Source organism: Phaenicophaeus curvirostris, chromosome 1 (assembly GCF_032191515.1).
Source record: "Phaenicophaeus curvirostris isolate KB17595 chromosome 1, BPBGC_Pcur_1.0, whole genome shotgun sequence".
Taxonomy (NCBI): domain Eukaryota; kingdom Metazoa; phylum Chordata; class Aves; order Cuculiformes; family Cuculidae; genus Phaenicophaeus; species Phaenicophaeus curvirostris.
In genome coordinates this window covers 140,289,260-140,306,212 of record NC_091392.1, presented here as the reverse complement: position 1 = coordinate 140,306,212, position 16,953 = coordinate 140,289,260, and the positions used below count along the sequence as shown (strand labels likewise).

At 37.8% G+C, this 16,953-nt stretch overlaps 1 protein-coding gene across 2 annotated transcripts in view; it reads right to left on the bottom strand.

Annotated features, from left to right (window-relative positions):
* The window catches only part of ATP10A (ATPase phospholipid transporting 10A (putative)), a 115,229-nt gene that overhangs the window by 27,650 nt on the left and 70,626 nt on the right, over nucleotides 1-16,953 (bottom strand). For both annotated transcript variants that reach the window (XM_069876232.1, XM_069876223.1), the window contains exons 6-9: nucleotides 14,782-14,915; nucleotides 12,075-12,327; nucleotides 2,105-2,322; nucleotides 421-615 (exon numbers count right to left, since the gene is read on the bottom strand). In XM_069876232.1, coding sequence (XP_069732333.1) covers nucleotides 421-615; nucleotides 2,105-2,322; nucleotides 12,075-12,327; nucleotides 14,782-14,915 — 800 coding nt within the window. The remainder of the gene's footprint in view (nucleotides 1-420; nucleotides 616-2,104; nucleotides 2,323-12,074; nucleotides 12,328-14,781; nucleotides 14,916-16,953) is intronic.

The following is a 16,953-nucleotide window of genomic DNA, read 5'->3' as shown; positions in this document are numbered from 1 at the left end:
TCTTTTTAAACTTTTCAAAAATGTCTCAACCTTTTCTTAATTTAATCCATCCATACAAAATCTTCACAGACAGCTTATATTCTTTTCTGGGAAGTTTAGAACATTCACAAATTAGTTTCCACATATACTTATACAAGTACTTACATTTATTGAAGTGAATAAGTTACAGTACAACAAACTGAGAAGTATCTTGAAACCGTAGATGACAGCATATCTTACCTTGAAGATAAGCTGACACACTGCATTTAATCAATGCTTAACTAAACCTTCTCATTCACATAGTGGTTCTAAGAGCTGCCTCACAACTAGCTCTAGGTCTTTCTTCCTAGAACACGAGGTTTTGATTTCTTCAATTTACAAGACAAATTAACATCAAAGCAAAAGAGGCTTGAACTCTCTTTTGCTGCTTCTTTAACCCACCTTCTGTCGGGGCTGATTTGGTGCAGTAACCACAACTGTATTACATATAGTCAAAGCGATGAAGAAGTCAAAGATGTCACATAGTTCTGGGCTCAGATGGGATAATGGCTGCTCGTGGCTCCTCATGACCTCCAGACGCTTTGCACATTCATTCACCTTTTCTAACAAACGCGGATCAGGTGTGATGTCCTTTTCCTAGTAATATACAGCACTGATTAGTAGCTATGATTCTGTAAATTTCCAAACCAGCAAGAAGCAATCAAAGTGTCCAAAGCAGTGTCAATGTCAAGAGTTTTATTGTGGTCTTACATTATAGACTGCAGGTGGAGAGGACTGTAAGACACCCATTCTAGACAATAAGAAGTCAACAATGAGCTTTCTGATAGAAATGGAAATGTGAGTAACCAGCTTGTCAACTTTTTCACTAAAGATAATTATAGTAGCAATATACATCTACTTTGTGGGTAGCAGACAAGAGAAGAGTTACATGCTAATATTCCTTCCTCTCTCTTGTCCAATTCAGGACATTTATTATCTATTACTAAAGGGTGGCACACTGCAGAGAACATAATAATGGAAAATTTGACAGCAATGACATTCAAAGCTCTGTCTTACATCAGCACAATAAAATGAAACCATCTCGGATTGTTAGAAAACAAAAATCATCCACACATTTGAGAGCAATTCATATGTTTTTTCAATTAGAACAGAGAGCATTTTGCACTCTGTTTCATCAGTACTTTGCACTTATTTCATTTATTTCTTGTCAGAGTAAGCCCTGATATTTCTTAACATAGCAGGATGTAGGGATATAAAAGATTCAAAGATAAACTGACATTTGGATCTTTCTTCAATAGAATTTTATCTGCTGATGCTCAGCAGCTGATGAAGCTGAGCAACCACAGAACCTTGTGCAACTTTGAATTGTACTGAAAGAGATTACTCTTGACTGAAATTGAGAAGTTCCACCAGTGCAAACAGCATCTTTCTGTATCTATTTGTAATTTGTTTTGAGGGTGAATTTGTGTCAACAATGCAACAATGCACTATCCCTACATAGAACAGACTTGGCTTTTTCAGCTCATATAAAACTTCTATAGAACTACAATAACATAAAATATCTTAATCATAGTAAAGCTGTAAGGACATACATTCACAATGAAATATGAAAGTTTTCCTTTTTTTAAAAACAAAACATATGCAATCCACTGGTAATCTTGAATCACACTAAAAGTTATCCTATGGTGTTCATCAACAGTGTCCAAGAACTGGAATACATGGTGTTCAGCCCAGCACTTATTAAGTTTAAAATCCCCTGACAAAATGAAAAGAAGAAGAGGCTTACACAGGACATTTAGAATCCCTGACCTCAAACCTTATGCTATACTCAGCTTCTGTAGATAAATGGAAGGCATAAATTTTCTTTTCAAAATCAAGGTATAACTTAAACAAAGATTTCAGATTATCTTTACCTTTAGCTTGTTCCCACAGAGAAGGTATTTAGATAAGATCTATGCCAACACTTGACTGTTTTTGTACAAACAGCTCTGAATACAGAAGAAAAAATGCCAAGATGAAGTCTGTAAGAGGTACACAATGCACTATAGATTTTTTTACCTTTCCCTTTTTGGGACATTGTTATACTAAAAGATATAGGGCAGTGCATTTAGTTCTCATGACTTACCATTGGGCTACTGAACGCAGTGTGCTTTGAGAGTATGCTTGCTCTTTTTGCTTCAGCTCTGCTACCTGTGCGCCGGTGGGTTTTGGTACTCTGGCTTCTGTGGATTACTTTAATGCTCTGATGGCTGCAGATACTGTCACGCTGGGATAGAGTTCCTCCTTTTGGGGCTGCCTCATCTTCCTCTGAATCAGGTTCTTGGTACATTGCTAAGCGTTTGGCTATCAGTAAAAAAACAGAGGGAGGAATGTTGCATATGTTAAATGTTGCTGAGAAGTCGGGAGAGAGACACAGTTTCTTTGTTCAGGTGATCCGGTTCTAATATTATACTGCTCTTTCATGGTAAGAATAAATGATTCCATTACCAGGCGATAACAAAGTCTAGTCTTAATTGAATGGTAGTATCTAACAGAGGATGCAGATAACATAATTAGAAATGTACTGCAATACATTGCCTCCCTCATCACCACACTCCTTCTCAAAGGCAGTGAGACTGTAGTAACTCACTGCATTCCTGAAGACTATTCCACAGCTCACCTCGATGAAATCAACCAAATAAATTGGCCTCCACTTGCAGTCTGAGAAGGAAATAAAAAATCCGGAAAATTTTCTTGTCCTTTCCAACAGAGCATGGAAATTTCACAAAAAAATATTTTCCAGCAAAAATGTTACATCTACCAGTACCAGTTAACTGACAGCTGAATTGTCCTCAGAACAACATACCTACACTATCTACAGAGCATTACTGCCCTTAATTTAATAGAGAGTGGAGGTACAGACAGAGTAAATGCCTTGCTCGAGATCAAGGCCATCTGCTGCAAAGTGGAGAGATAACTGATATTCTTGACTCCTACCTGAGTACTAAACCCACCCTGAAGTCCATGCCTTCCTCTCTGAGCAGTATGATAGGCAGGACAATGCAGCAGGCAGTAGTAAACTTAAGGTACCCTCACCTGCCTCAACACTTGTTTCCATCACAATTTGCTGCAGTGAGCGATACCTAGTGTACACATAATTAAAGAATTTTTCCAAATTATACATTTTAGACAAATGTTTCCCCAGTCCATCTACAACAAGTAATGTTAGAAAGGAATCCTGATGGTTTGATACAAAGAAATTAAAAAGGAAACAGAAAGAAAGAGGTGTGAAACAGCCATGGAATCCACCCCTTCTAATGACAGGCTCTGTTTCACTGTAACTCATGTAAAACATGTTTTTACATTCCTAAAGATCATGGTCATTTTATAAACTGGGTTATTCACTAGGTAGGCATAAGCCACTGTAATAAGTATCAATTTATTCCTTCATTAGGTATTCATGGAAAGGCTTTCCATTATACTCTCAAAATAAGCTACACTACCCAGATACACAGTACAAGTTACATACTTGTGGCTTGGCTTTGTTTCAATTCTCTGATATCACAAATTAGATTTTCCTAATGACAAATGATAGATCACTAGCATGTAAGTTAATTATTCAGGCATTTAACAAAAAAATAGTGCATGAAGATTTTTCTTCCAAAATATTTCCTGAGAAAAGTCTTGTGCTACATATAGCGAGTTTGGCATGGGATCACTTTTAATGCAGCTAGCTTTACGATCAAAGAAAAAACATCCCTGCCATCCGCAGCAATTTTCAAACATGTTTTAGCTGTCAGGAAGCAGCTGGAGGAGTTGAAATCAGACCACACACAGTACACAGTGATAGCTCTATCAGTGCAGTATCATACATCAGAGATGTTTTCAACTCCATTTTGAACGTGTATAGCCTTAGTCTGAAATGTGGGAGTTGGGAGAGCTTCCCAGATCTGGCAGTGAATCCAAGCCCAGTTACTGCCCAGGACCCTAACATCTTGTGCTGTCCTCTAGCTCCTGCTGGAAGAAAATTAAGATCATGGAGTTAAAAAGAGCCATGGTGCATTTGGAGACATGAGAAGAGACTGCAGGGTGCATTGCATATCAGGTCTGCCCCATATCTCAAATACAGCCCCGCAGCCCAAGCCCTGAGGCTGATGTAGACTAATCATGGATGACTAAGGAGTTTCCTTCATTAGCATTTATTTGGTGTGGTTCACACATATTTCCCACCATATGTGGTGGGAATGAGGTTAAGCAATGGCATGTTCAGCACTATGAGGCCATCTGCTCACTGAGCCACACAGCTGCCAACAGAAGAGCACAGCATCATTGTCTTCTCCTTTCACTGCCTACCTTGACCTTTGATTCATATAACAGAACCTAGAAGACAGCTAGAAAAATTAGGGAGCTCACTGATATCCTTGGCTTTTCTGTTGCATGCTTATGAGCTGCAAGGAAATAAAGTTCATTTCGCCTGCATGGGCTGCTTCCTGCAACTTGCTGCACCTGCTTTGCAGCAGTGCAGTCTTAACCTGCTCCATCACTCTTGATCAGTTGCCCTCACTCCCTCCTGCTCTGTAAGCCTCTATACATTTTCCCAGTAGAAGTGTAGGTCCCTCTACTGTGATTAAAAACCAACTGATCACAGGTTTGCTGTCTCAGAAGGAGTCTATACCGAGGGCTCAAAGTCATCTGCAGTGTGTAAAGCTCTTAGCAGCAAATCCAGTCTCAAGGTGAGTTGGTGTGACATGGACATACAGCCTTTCTCAGGAAAAGCATTAGAAAAGTTTGGATTTGGCACAGCAATATTCTTCCACACTACAGATGCTGGGAATATGAATGGTAGACTTACAGAATGCTGCACTTCTTGTAACAGATAATAGAATCATAGAATCACCAGGTTGGAATGAAGAAAGGACTGGCTACAATTATTCTTTTCAGCTTTGCAAAATGGTCTAACCAGTTAGTCTAACTCCCTTCCAAGCAGAGCTTTTTAAAAAGAACATATTTTCTTTAATAATCATACCTAATATAAGCTTCTGAAAACCTGTCTTGAAATACATGACTCCAAAGACCCTGAATTGACCATCATTTTATTCCACATATAAAAGTTCTGTGGCAAAGCAGAGAATGTATTTCATGCAAGTTATGCTTGTGTGCCATGTCTCTATTCTTTACTGCTCTTTCTTCTTTCTTACATTGCATATAGAAATTGTTTTGCTTATTCAAGATAGCAAAAGCTGTTTCCTAATGCAGCACTCAGTTCATTCACTGGTATTATACCAATAGCATGATCCTTTCTAGTCTATCTAATATTAACTATATCTTTATACAAGTTTTCATTGTAGCCCATTCATTTAATTGTTCCTGCCACTGAAAAAAAAAAGAGAGAAAGGGGAAGCAGATACAAGACTAGAATATTATTTAACCAAGTCAAATGTAATTCTTTTGATACCAATGGTGTAATTTCAGTTTTATATCAATGTAACCTTAGTAACAAAAAACCAGTCCTTAGCACCTTACATATTATGCAGCAAGAATTAAGAAGTTTGAAGAAATAATGAAACACAGTTCAGTTGCTATGCTATGGTTAAGGTTCACGATGCTTCAGCTGCACAAAGCATGCTTCGTTGGGAACACGCTGTTCTCTCCACCCACTCATACCCTTCCAATTCAGAACCTTTTCCTGTGAACATTATAACCTGAAAGACATTGTTGTGCGATGCTTTTCAGTTTCAGCACTGAAAATTCATAGCCTTGATCTTTTGTCTGATAAAGAGTTTTTTATTAATGGCAAAGACACAAACAACTTTGAGAAACAGCAACGTAATTCATGAAAGTAAAATTTTGCTGTCCTCTGGTTCATTTTATAATTACAGCACAAAAAAGAAACTGTAATTAATACTTATTCCATGAACTCTATTCCACCTTTCAGAAGACAACAGTACACTATAAATAAAACTTCTGTAGTAACTGCTAAGTATTTGAAAATACACTCCTATTTCAAAACCCCTTTTATTTCAGTATTTTTTAGTTTTACTTGCTTTTGTTTTACCTTCCACACCGTCTGTGTTCAACGATGAGGCATCCATTTCGCAGGCTGACAGAGACACTGCTGCCACACAACCAGACATTCCACTAACTAGAAAGGTGGGATCAGGAAACTCTTAAGAACTTCCCTTCAAGCGGAAAAAAAAGCCTGCAGACCCCAGAATAAACCAGAATAATTCATTTGTCAGTGTGTGGGCCCTGATTTCACCATGGGATAATTCCATGTCACTCCAGACCATTGAAGGAGGCTGTTACTGAACTATCATGAAGAAGCCCTAAATGTGTAGTACCTATTCACGCCACCACACCACCTTATTTCCTTATGAGTGCAAGCTTATTCTACTTTGAAGTGCAATCTCGTGTCTACATAAGGAGTCAGTTGACCAGCTAGCATGCTGTAAATTTGTACAACATGGTAACATAATCTTAATTTACTTCGCAAAAGCTTCCCCATAAGGACAAATTTTGAGATTGTGAAACTGAAGGATCTTCCTTCCTTTCACCTTTTGGCATCCCCAGGGGTTTACAATGAACCACCTTAATTCTTCATTAAGAACTCTTTACTCCACTTAAAAATGGAGATAATTTTTACTTTTCTGAAGATTTTCCACAGCAATTGTGAGTGTAGGCATATGATTAGAAAGAGGTATCACCTATCTCAATATATGAGTTATTCTGTCTTCTACAGGATTTAAAATGGGGCATTCCCAACAAACTGGATTCTACCTCTGCTGGTACTGGTTCTTTTCTCAGTTAGCATTACAAATTTTTCAAAAAGCAGTAACAAATGTAAAGAGAAACCACAAACAAGCACTCTGTTCTGCTGAAAGTTTTGATCTTTCTGGGAAGGCCTAAATGGACCATGCTGATTTCTGGAGATTGTCAAAATGTAAAGGTGGCAGATAATAAGTCCCTTTGGAAGTGACAGGTTTTATTGACTTTTACGCCTTTTTTTTTTTTTTTAGCAAATTCAATAATTTGATGTGGCTGGAATGTACAGTCTACGTTCTCTTGACCGCAAAGAAAAAGAGTAAGGAAGTTCTACTACAAAACAGTCCCAAACTAAAAAAAGAGATTTTTTTTTTGTATGATGCACTTTCCTATGATAAGTAGTTGTTGGACAATATTCATCAAGAAAAAACAGAGAGTAGAAATAAACTCCTTTCTCAGATTTAGTGATCAAGAAGCTTTGCGAGGGAAAAGAAAATCACTGAGATTATCATGATCTGCCTTCATCCCCATAAACTTCTCCTTATGTTGCCTAGAGTTTTTTTTTCACAGTCCTTGGAAGGAAAGGAGAGGAATGTAAAGAATGAAAAATTCAGATTTTTCAGATTTTTGTGGTTGCATTCGTGGACATTCGACTCGTGTTTTGTCAAAAGTTCCATACAATGGGTGGCTAAAGCTAGAAAACCAGAGATCACACCCCATAGGCAAGAGTGCGATTAGTTCAGTATTTGGAAAACAACTACGACAAATGTCAAGCCAAGAGCATCTGGTTGTAGCTAAATCATACAATGACTTTCAGAAGCACAGTCAGCTTTTGGACACTTAATATCTTTGGGATTAGCAGACAGACTTGGGGCATGGCCCATTCCAAGAATTGTTAGAAGCTGGCTACTAGCCTGAAGGGAAGAGCTAAGATAGGGCAACATAATTTTACATATAGGGAAACATTTCCAGGTTTTTTTGTGGTGCTAACATTATTTGGGCTAGGGGGAAGTACTGACTGGAAGACTAAGTCTAGGATTTAACTAGAGTATGGTGCCAATGGGTATTCCATAAATGCCCAGGACATTTATGAATGAGGCAATCATTCTTCCACTTGGAGTGGATGATGACATGCCCTTCTCCTGAACTAAATCTCTGCAAATCAAAGTGAATCTTTGAAGGAGACAACAGAAGAGATTTAACAACTCAGGCCACACAGATATGAGGTAGGAATTCTCTTCATCTGTACTTTGAATTCTAAATCACAGAGAAATAGGCAAGTATTAGACAACAAGCATACAGGTCTGATGAATTACACTCTACAAATGCTTAATTTTCTCCAGTAACCATGAAGTCACTAGATGACTACCTTTCATGCAATATCTAAAATTAGATAACAAGAACCCCATCCCTATAAACACTGACTCCATAAGGCCAAAATGGGCAGTGCAAATTCCTGTAGTTTGATCCCAATCAGTGCATAATCCATCACTAAAATATTACAGGTGACCTCAACAATGTTGAGTATTTCATACAGCTTGCATCATGGAACAGTTGCCAAGTACACTCACACTTTCCTTCACAGCCTTCACAAGTGTTCCTGGATCGCTCTTCAGTGCTAAGTTCTCACATTGCAGTACTCATGAGTAACACTTTGTACTACCTCCAGTTGGCCAAGATATTCTGGCCCACACTGGTGTAAATTATTGGCCTCTATTATTCATGGTTTTGTCACCTCTCGTCTAGACTAAAACAATGCAATTCTCCTGGGCATAGCGCCATCAGCCTTGTAAGAAACTTAGAGCTAACAGAGAATTCCAGAGGAAAATGTTTTCTCCAGCAAATTCATGAAAACTGCCTCTTGTTCCCAATACTACCTAAAAATATGGTTCCGGTTTTTATTTTAAAAGCATTTAATTACTTTAACCCTGCATAAGGTCCACATAAGTATCTGTGACGAAACCCATGATTAACATGTTCACGTCAGATGCAAACCAGAACTTTCCCTTGTAATCATAAAGCTTACTTTTCACGTGGGGAAGTTTACATGGCTTTGTGGAACAAACTTCCAAAGAAAATTAGGACACTCCCACTCCTCAAGAAAAAAACATGCTACCTCAAATATGCCAAACCTAACACAGTCCAGTGTATGCCTTTGAGGTAGCCCCCAAGCTCCCCAAAACTGTGCACTGAGCACACAGGGAGAGGGAAGAAATGTAAAGACCAAGTTACACCTAAGGAAAGTCACATGCATTGCTTAATGCAATAATGGAAAGAACTCAGATATGATCATGACAAAGGCAGTATAAACAATCCCTGTAGAACAAAAAAGAAATGGGATAACTGCTCATACCTGTGAATAATTTCTAGGGAGAGAATCTTATAACGCAGAGTAGAGGAAATTTGTGAAGGCTATGCACAATTTGTTGATTGAATAATAATGGTCATGCAGCAGTCTTAGATTATGCAAGAAAAATGCTTCAACAGAAAAATAAAGTTCCAAAGTGACCAAATTTCAGACTTCAATCTACGACTGTAGGCATATTTTTCCCTGTCTGCGTGTGTGCATGGCTGAGCCCCAGAATAGGGCCTCTAGATGACTTCATAGGAAAATTTGCCAGAACTTCTTAGCACGGGAAAAAAGTGTGTTACATCTTAGCCTTGTTCTTGGATATGGCTGAATGGAGCTGTTCTGACAGAAATTTCTGCCCCCAGAATTCATGCCGAAGGGAAACATCTGGCATGGAAAACTTGAAGCAAATAGTTAAAGCTTCTTAAAACTATCCATAACAGCAAACAGGATCATAGCATGAGAAGAGTCAAGCAGCTTCAATAACAGGCACTGCCACCCAGCCATGGTAGAATAACAACTTAGGCCAAAGAGCTCAGAGCTGAGCTATCTGCTTTGACAGTAGAAAATGACATGTTATCTTCAGATTTTGAATCTTGACCTGTGCACAACAATTTAAAATTCATTTCTTCACCTAAAGTGCTAGTCAGAGTTTGACTCCAAGTAACATTTGATGTAACACAATGCCTGAAAAATTACTCGGATAAGCAAAGAAAGACACAGATTATCTTTGAAATGGATAAGAAAATATAACAAAATGTACATTACTTTGTTTTCTTGCATATATGGCAGCCTCAGATCACTTGCCAAGTGAAAGATCCTAAAATTTTCTAATTCATGAAATCTTCAGCAAAATCCATTGTGTTGAGCAGGATAGCATCAGTTATAACAAATGGCCCAAAACCTCGGGAAGGAATTCAGACACTCTGGTGCAAGACATCATAGAAAAGTGGCTGACATAATTTGCAAGCAATGAAATGCTGTCGATGCACTCCCTAGAACCAGAAAGACCCCTAAGAGACATTTTGCCATATCTAAAGAAGAAGATTTCAAGACCAGTAAAGATTTAGAAGATGGTTAGAAAATCAGTCTGGAGAATAGAGCTAACAAAAGACTTGAATAAAGAACAGTTTTTATTGTGTTATTAATCCTGGTTATAGGAAAAAAAATCAATAGACATTATCACCATTTATATACAGAATGACAGAGAAAGACCTGTTTTTCTGCAGAGGAGAAAAAGAGAATAAAATACTGTGTATACAGTATTGTGTTTAAATTCTCTGTCTATTTTAAAATTATATTTGTCAGAAATTTTATACTGGCCCAAGTTACAAGAAAGCCCTCGCATAATTGTATGTGAAAAGAATGACTGAAAAAAGAATCAGTTTATTTTATGTATTTATTTGACTTGTCTGTTTGTAGTGAAATTTACTCTGCTTTCATTAACATATATATTGTAATCTGAAATCACAAGAAGGGAGCATGCACAAACTCAAATTTCTGTTAAATACATTCAATTTGAAGAAAAAAGATCTGAAATTCAATGCTCAAATTCAGGAGCTTGAGTTCAACCTACATATTAGGTGATGATATTAAGCTCATAAAAATACCCTATTTGCACTGTTATATTTGGCAGTACCTACTAAATCATCATTTCTGCAAGGAATAGAGTACACTATGAAATCAGTATAAACAAGCAAATGATCAATGGCAAGGAAGAAGGAAAAAAGAATGAATAATCAATATGTCACAAGCAGAATTAAGAGTCCAGAAACATACTCTTAAGTCTAATTTTTCTTTCTCACCTACAGTACAGTGGTAGGAAGTCACAGCTTCTCCTTGTTTAAGTTCTTCTTTCTGTGACCCTGGGGTAATAACACTACCCAAGTTTCTTGAAAAAGAGTGCCTTAAATATAAGGTTTCAGTACTACTTTAAAGTAGGAAAAAAAGAACAATCTTTGCACAATCCAAAACTTCAAAATATCTTTTTCCAATTTGGAATCTTATGAAGTCTCTAAAGCATGTTTTAGATTTTTCCAGTCTGCTTTGATTATTTATCTTATTCTGTATCTTATTTGTAAACTGAACTTCAGTATCAGACTTTGAGAAAATTCTGTAATCAGTGATCTTTGCATGTTACGTAGATTACAAAACTTATTTTTTTGCAAATTGGAATGCAACACTGCAGCTATCAATACTTTCCTGCATACAGAGTATGATTTGAAGAGTTAAGATCAGTTATGTCAAAAATGATAACAACAAATTGTTAGACGAAAATAGCATAAATTACAAACAAATCACGAAACAGCATATGACATCATAAATTTTAAATGATGATGAGATGAGACAGGGAACCTCACATTCCCTTGTGATAAAGAGTCCCTTTTTGGTGTTTCAAGAACCCGACACTTCGGGACAATTTCTTGACTGCAGTGTTCATACAGCAGTGCTGATACCTTAATGCAGACACCTGTCACACAGAAGCACTAAAAAGAATCTGACAAAGGTAACATAAAATATGCTATTAGATCAGGTTGTATTTCTTACTAATAAGAAAACCAGCAGCTTTGTTTACATTTATTTCTCAGTACAAAAGGATAATCTCATTACAAGTATTCAGACACTAAACTAGCTGCATGCTTAAAACTGATATTTTACATAGCATACTTCAAACACACAAAACAATTGTGACAACAGCATCGCTATTCAGTTTGCCTAAATTAGCCATGCGCTCAAGTGCTTTACTACATCAGAAAGCAAAAAGTTTTACCTGTCTTGACAACACACTGTAGATATTACAGAACACTCTGGTAAGATTGTAATTTCCAGCTGAACACAGACATCAAGTTATACTAATATAAGAACAACTACTATAGAGTTTCTTGAGTAGATACATGCTATTTCTTTCATTTTTCTTTTTGATTTAAGTTAAAAGTAACTTTTATATCTACTTTAGATTGCCCAAAGTACAATTGTTAGATAGAAAACAAGATCATGAGCTCACCGTTATCATCATGGGAATATTCTATTCCGGAAACAGTGCATCTTCGGAAAACCATCTTGTTTTCAGTAAGTGTCCCAGTCTTGTCTGAAAAGATAAACTGCACCTGTCCCAAGTCTTCTGTGATATTTAAAGCTCGGCACTGCAGCTGAGAGTCTGTTTCTTCATCATATAAATCTTTCTCTTGATGAATAAAGTATACTTGGCAGATTTTAACTATTTCAATGGATACATACAAAGAAATTGGAATCATAACCTAAAATACACAAAAAGAAAGAGAATTAGGAGAAAACAGAAGCAAGAATGCAACGAATTATAAAATCTAGTTAACTTTGTACTAGACCAGAACATAAAGAGGTCATCTGTCCAGGGAAGCTGTGGATGATCCATCCTGGAGGTGTTCAAGGTCAGGTTGGATAAGGCTCTGAGCAACCTGGTCTGCTGGTAGGTGTCCCTGCCCATGGCAACCGGGAGAGAACTGGATGATCTTTAAGTTCCCATCCTACCAAACCATTCTAAGATTCTACAATTCCATGATTCCATGTAGTTCAAGTGTGTTCGGTGAAGTTATTACCATATTTGAAAAGAGTTTATTTACTGTATTAGATGAGGAAAACGTATGGTGCATTGCAGAGCTGAAATGCGGTATTCTGTCTAGAAGGGTGATTACCAAAACTTGGACAGAAGCAAATCTTTGCTTGGCTGCTAAGGTGAGCTTGAAAACAGCTAGGAAAGAAAAAGAAAAGAAATCAACATACAGATAGCACAGTCTGAACCTTGTAAATGGGAAAGAATGGGATACCTTTATTCTGCTAACAATAGACTGTTTACAAATTCCCCTTGCAGGAACATGAGAAACAAATAAGAAGTATAAACCTCTCCACAGAAACAATCTTTTTGGCCTTGGCTTTTGCAATGCAGATTATAATTGAATGAATAACACGTTTTATAACGTGAGATGTGAGAAAAAAATTCCCCAGAAAAGATTTCCAATTGTTTCTCGAGAATTGTCAAAACTCCATAAAATAGCTAATTTGTACCTGAGTTTTTCCCTGCAGATATTTTTCAGGACATAAATTCCTGACTGCATACATTATTCAGCTTACTGAATTAGGTATGAAAGACAAATTATAGCATGTGGTAAAAGTGGTTATTTAAACAAAAACTATAATTAAAGGTTGGATTCTGTGGTGAATTTTTCACCAACATCATAACCCAGTACCTTAGAGCAAAAAGCAATTTAACTCATGCTTTTTCATTCCTTTTCATAAAGGAGTTACGGCCTCCACTAACACAGCCTCCTCTAGTGTCCCACTGGGCATACCTTCCCATGTCCCAGGAACACAAGTCTCTGTAACTTCTCTTGACTTCCCAGCACCTTTACCATTCAATACATTTCTCCTCATGACCAAAAAACTTTTACCAGAGTTTGTTATATAGCTGAGATGTGAAGTTATTCAGAACCCTATGTTTGGAAGTGGCTAAAAAGGGTACAACTTATGTTCTTACACTTTAAGACACTGTATCATGGAATCATAGAATTGTACAATCATAGAATGGTTTGGGCTGGAAGGGAACTTAAAAGATCATCTAGTTCTAACACTCCTGGCAGGGGCAGGGACACCATTCACTAGATCAGGTTTCTCAAAGCCCCACCCAACCTGGCCTTGAACACCTCCAGGGATCGGGTATCCATGAATTCTCTGGGTGACCTGTTCCGATGCCTCACCACCCTCACAGGAAAAAGTTTCTTCCTAATATCTAATCCAAATCTCCCTTCTTTCAGCTTAAAACCATTACCTCTTGTCCTATCCCTGCATTCCCTGATAAACAGTCCCCCCTCTGCTTTCCTCTAGGCCCCTTTAATGTACTGGAAGGCTGCTAGAAGGTCACCCTGGAGCCTTCTCTTCTCTCCTCTTCTCGAGGCTAAAAAAGCCCAACTCCCTCAGCCTTTCCTTGTATGGCAGGTGCTCCAGCCCTCTGATCATCTTCATGGAACTCCTCTGGGCTCACTCTAACAGATCCAGGTCCTTCCTGTGCTGAGGACTCCAGAATTGAACACAGTACTCGAGGTGAGATCTCAAAAGATCGGAGTAGAGGGGCAGAATCACCTCCCTCAACCTGCTGGTCACATTTCTGTTGATGCAGCCCAGGATACAACTGCCTTTCTGGGCTGCAAGTGCACATTGCCTGCTCATGTTGAGATTCTCATCCACCAGCATCTCCAAGTCCTTCTCTTTAGGGCTACTCTCAACCCACTCTATCTGAAGTGGCAACCACAGGTGTTGTTTCACAATAGGCTGATATGAAGTATAAAGCTTGTTTTCTCCCAGCAGGGCCAATTGCATTCTATCTCTTACTACTTGTTTAAAATAAAATAAAACACCTGAATCTTTTGGGGAAGGTTCTCAGATGACTTTCTTCTCCTACACCAAGGAAGCTCTGACAGCTTACTATGTGCATCAATTTGATAATTTTTCAGAGAATTTCTTGTATTTTTACCGCTGGGTAAACCACTTATTTTATTTAATTTAGCTTTCTGGTTAAACGTTACCACATTCCTTATAGTTAAAATCTAATCTTAAAGTGACTAAATGTACATGGTTTCAGTACTTGTTTAGCTTTTTACACAACTTAATGGTAGAAGGGGTAATACACATACTGCACATTGAACTATGAACAGAGGTGACAGCACGTACAATTTGTTTACCTGGAAAGCTATGATCAGTGTCAGAAATAAATATACTGAAGCTAAAACTGGAGACAAATATTTGCCATCAGGTCCTGGGACATCAAAAATTGGTTTCTTCTTCTCACCGTATTGCCATACCCATAGGCCATGACCTACAGAAGAGTTGAAAGAAAGAAATACAAATTGCCTCCAAAGAAAAGTGTCCAAATTTGTTCTTAGACTTGAGTTGCACGCTTTCTGAAAAAGGCCCCACAAATATACTTTTTTCTGTTTGGGATTTGGGGTTTGAGAAGGGGATTTGTCTGGCCTTACGGTTAGCATGCAAGAGTTGTTTCACACAACTTTGTCAAAAAATAAAATGAGCTGGCTGGTCTAAACTAGTAGGTAGACTCTTTCTGTAACCAGCAGAGAAAAACAGACTTCTTCAGAAAGTTATTCATTTAAGTGGTGTTTGATGTGTTAAAATGAAAGAACTCCATTGGCTAAATTAGATATATCACTAGTCAGATATCACTAAACTAGTTTCAGCTGGATAAAGTCCAAAAAATACTTTAATCTTACAGTATGACTCTTGCCCGCTATGTCTACAGAACAAATGAAGAAGAGAATCAGAAGAGTCAAGAGCATGGAAGCTGAGGAACTAAAACCAGAAGAAATGCTAAGCTTTGCTCAAATCCTTTTTTATTGATTGTGCTGATAGCTAAATAAAGATAAAGCTATTATTATTATTGCTTTGGAAAAATGACATTCTTGTTAAAGAGGAAGCTCCTTTTAAAGCAGAGTGCTAGGATTTGCAGTCCTAAAAGACCTAAAATAGCGTGCCTAATGTTTTTAAGGTTAATAACAAGGAATAATTCCCCCATGATAAGAAGTATTCAAACTATCTTCACTATATGTCAGAAGTTGGAAAAAAGGACAAAGGCCTACTTTAAAAGTAATCTTCTGTAAACCACACCTAACAAGATTTTAAATTGTCCTTTACAACTTGATACAATAAAACCAGCACTGAACTCTTGACAAATAAAAAAAAAATAGAGTCAAGTGAGCAAATTATTTTGTCCCTGTACTGGCAACACAAGCATATTGGCAAACTGATGTTTTTCTTGACATCTCTGTTTTTATTCTTGAGAATAAAAATTGAAGTCCCACCCTCAGACTGACCTACATTAAGACTTTTTTTTATAAAAGTCCTTACTCTGATTTTTGAGGGAGTTAGTTGTCATGCCTCCAGTTATACTTTCTTTACAGAAGGTACACAAATTGCCTGATGCTTACAGAATACAGCTTTGCAGGTCTTGAAGCACCTGGCACCTGGTGTCTAAGGGCTCAAGCAAATTTCTTTACAGCTGTTTTCAGCTGTTACCACCTCCAGCAGAATGCTCTGGCCCTCTGCTGTTGGTTTCTAGCCTTGTAGCAGAAGTGACAGAAGGAAAGGTGTATGTGTCACCTACTGTGTGCCACCATACATTCATGCTTCTCAAGAGTGTCAGCTGGACTGAAGTCACTGCTGCACACAACCTGCTGCTGCTGCTCTGGGGGCAACACTTTGCATGCAGTGGCAGATGGGACAGCTGCAGACAGTGAATCCCTGCAATTAAGCCTACGGTGGCATCCCAGCGTCACAACACTGGGACACTACAAAACAGTCTCATGAACTCAGTGGAAGCAAATATGCTGGCTTATGCACAGCTGGAAATACTAATCTTTAAGCAGCACTTAACAATACCTGGAAAAAGGCACACAGAGACATTTTAAAATGGCATAAGATTGTTATTAAACGATACCACAGTTGGTAGGAAACATTCTGGTGTTTATGTGGTATGACTCACACACAAACATTACAGAACACAGAAATATTAAGTATATGGAATTCATACACCACATATAAAATATCATTTTAGGTGCCAAATGTACAACAATTCTTTCTCACAAGTGAATAGAAAAATGACCTGAAGAGTGTTAACCTGAACCTCAGGCATTTCCTGAAACACTTCATGAAGTCTAGAGAGTCTTCTATTTGGACTTATGCAGATTTAGACTTTTATTTGTTTCCTCTATGTTAAAACTGCAGCCTTACGGACAGTGTATCAATGTTGTACTGTGCCCTTAATTTAATAAATCACACTGGTGATCAGCACTGTGCTAATTATGTTTATTCTCTGCTCATAAATTACTTTGTTGGCTGATTAA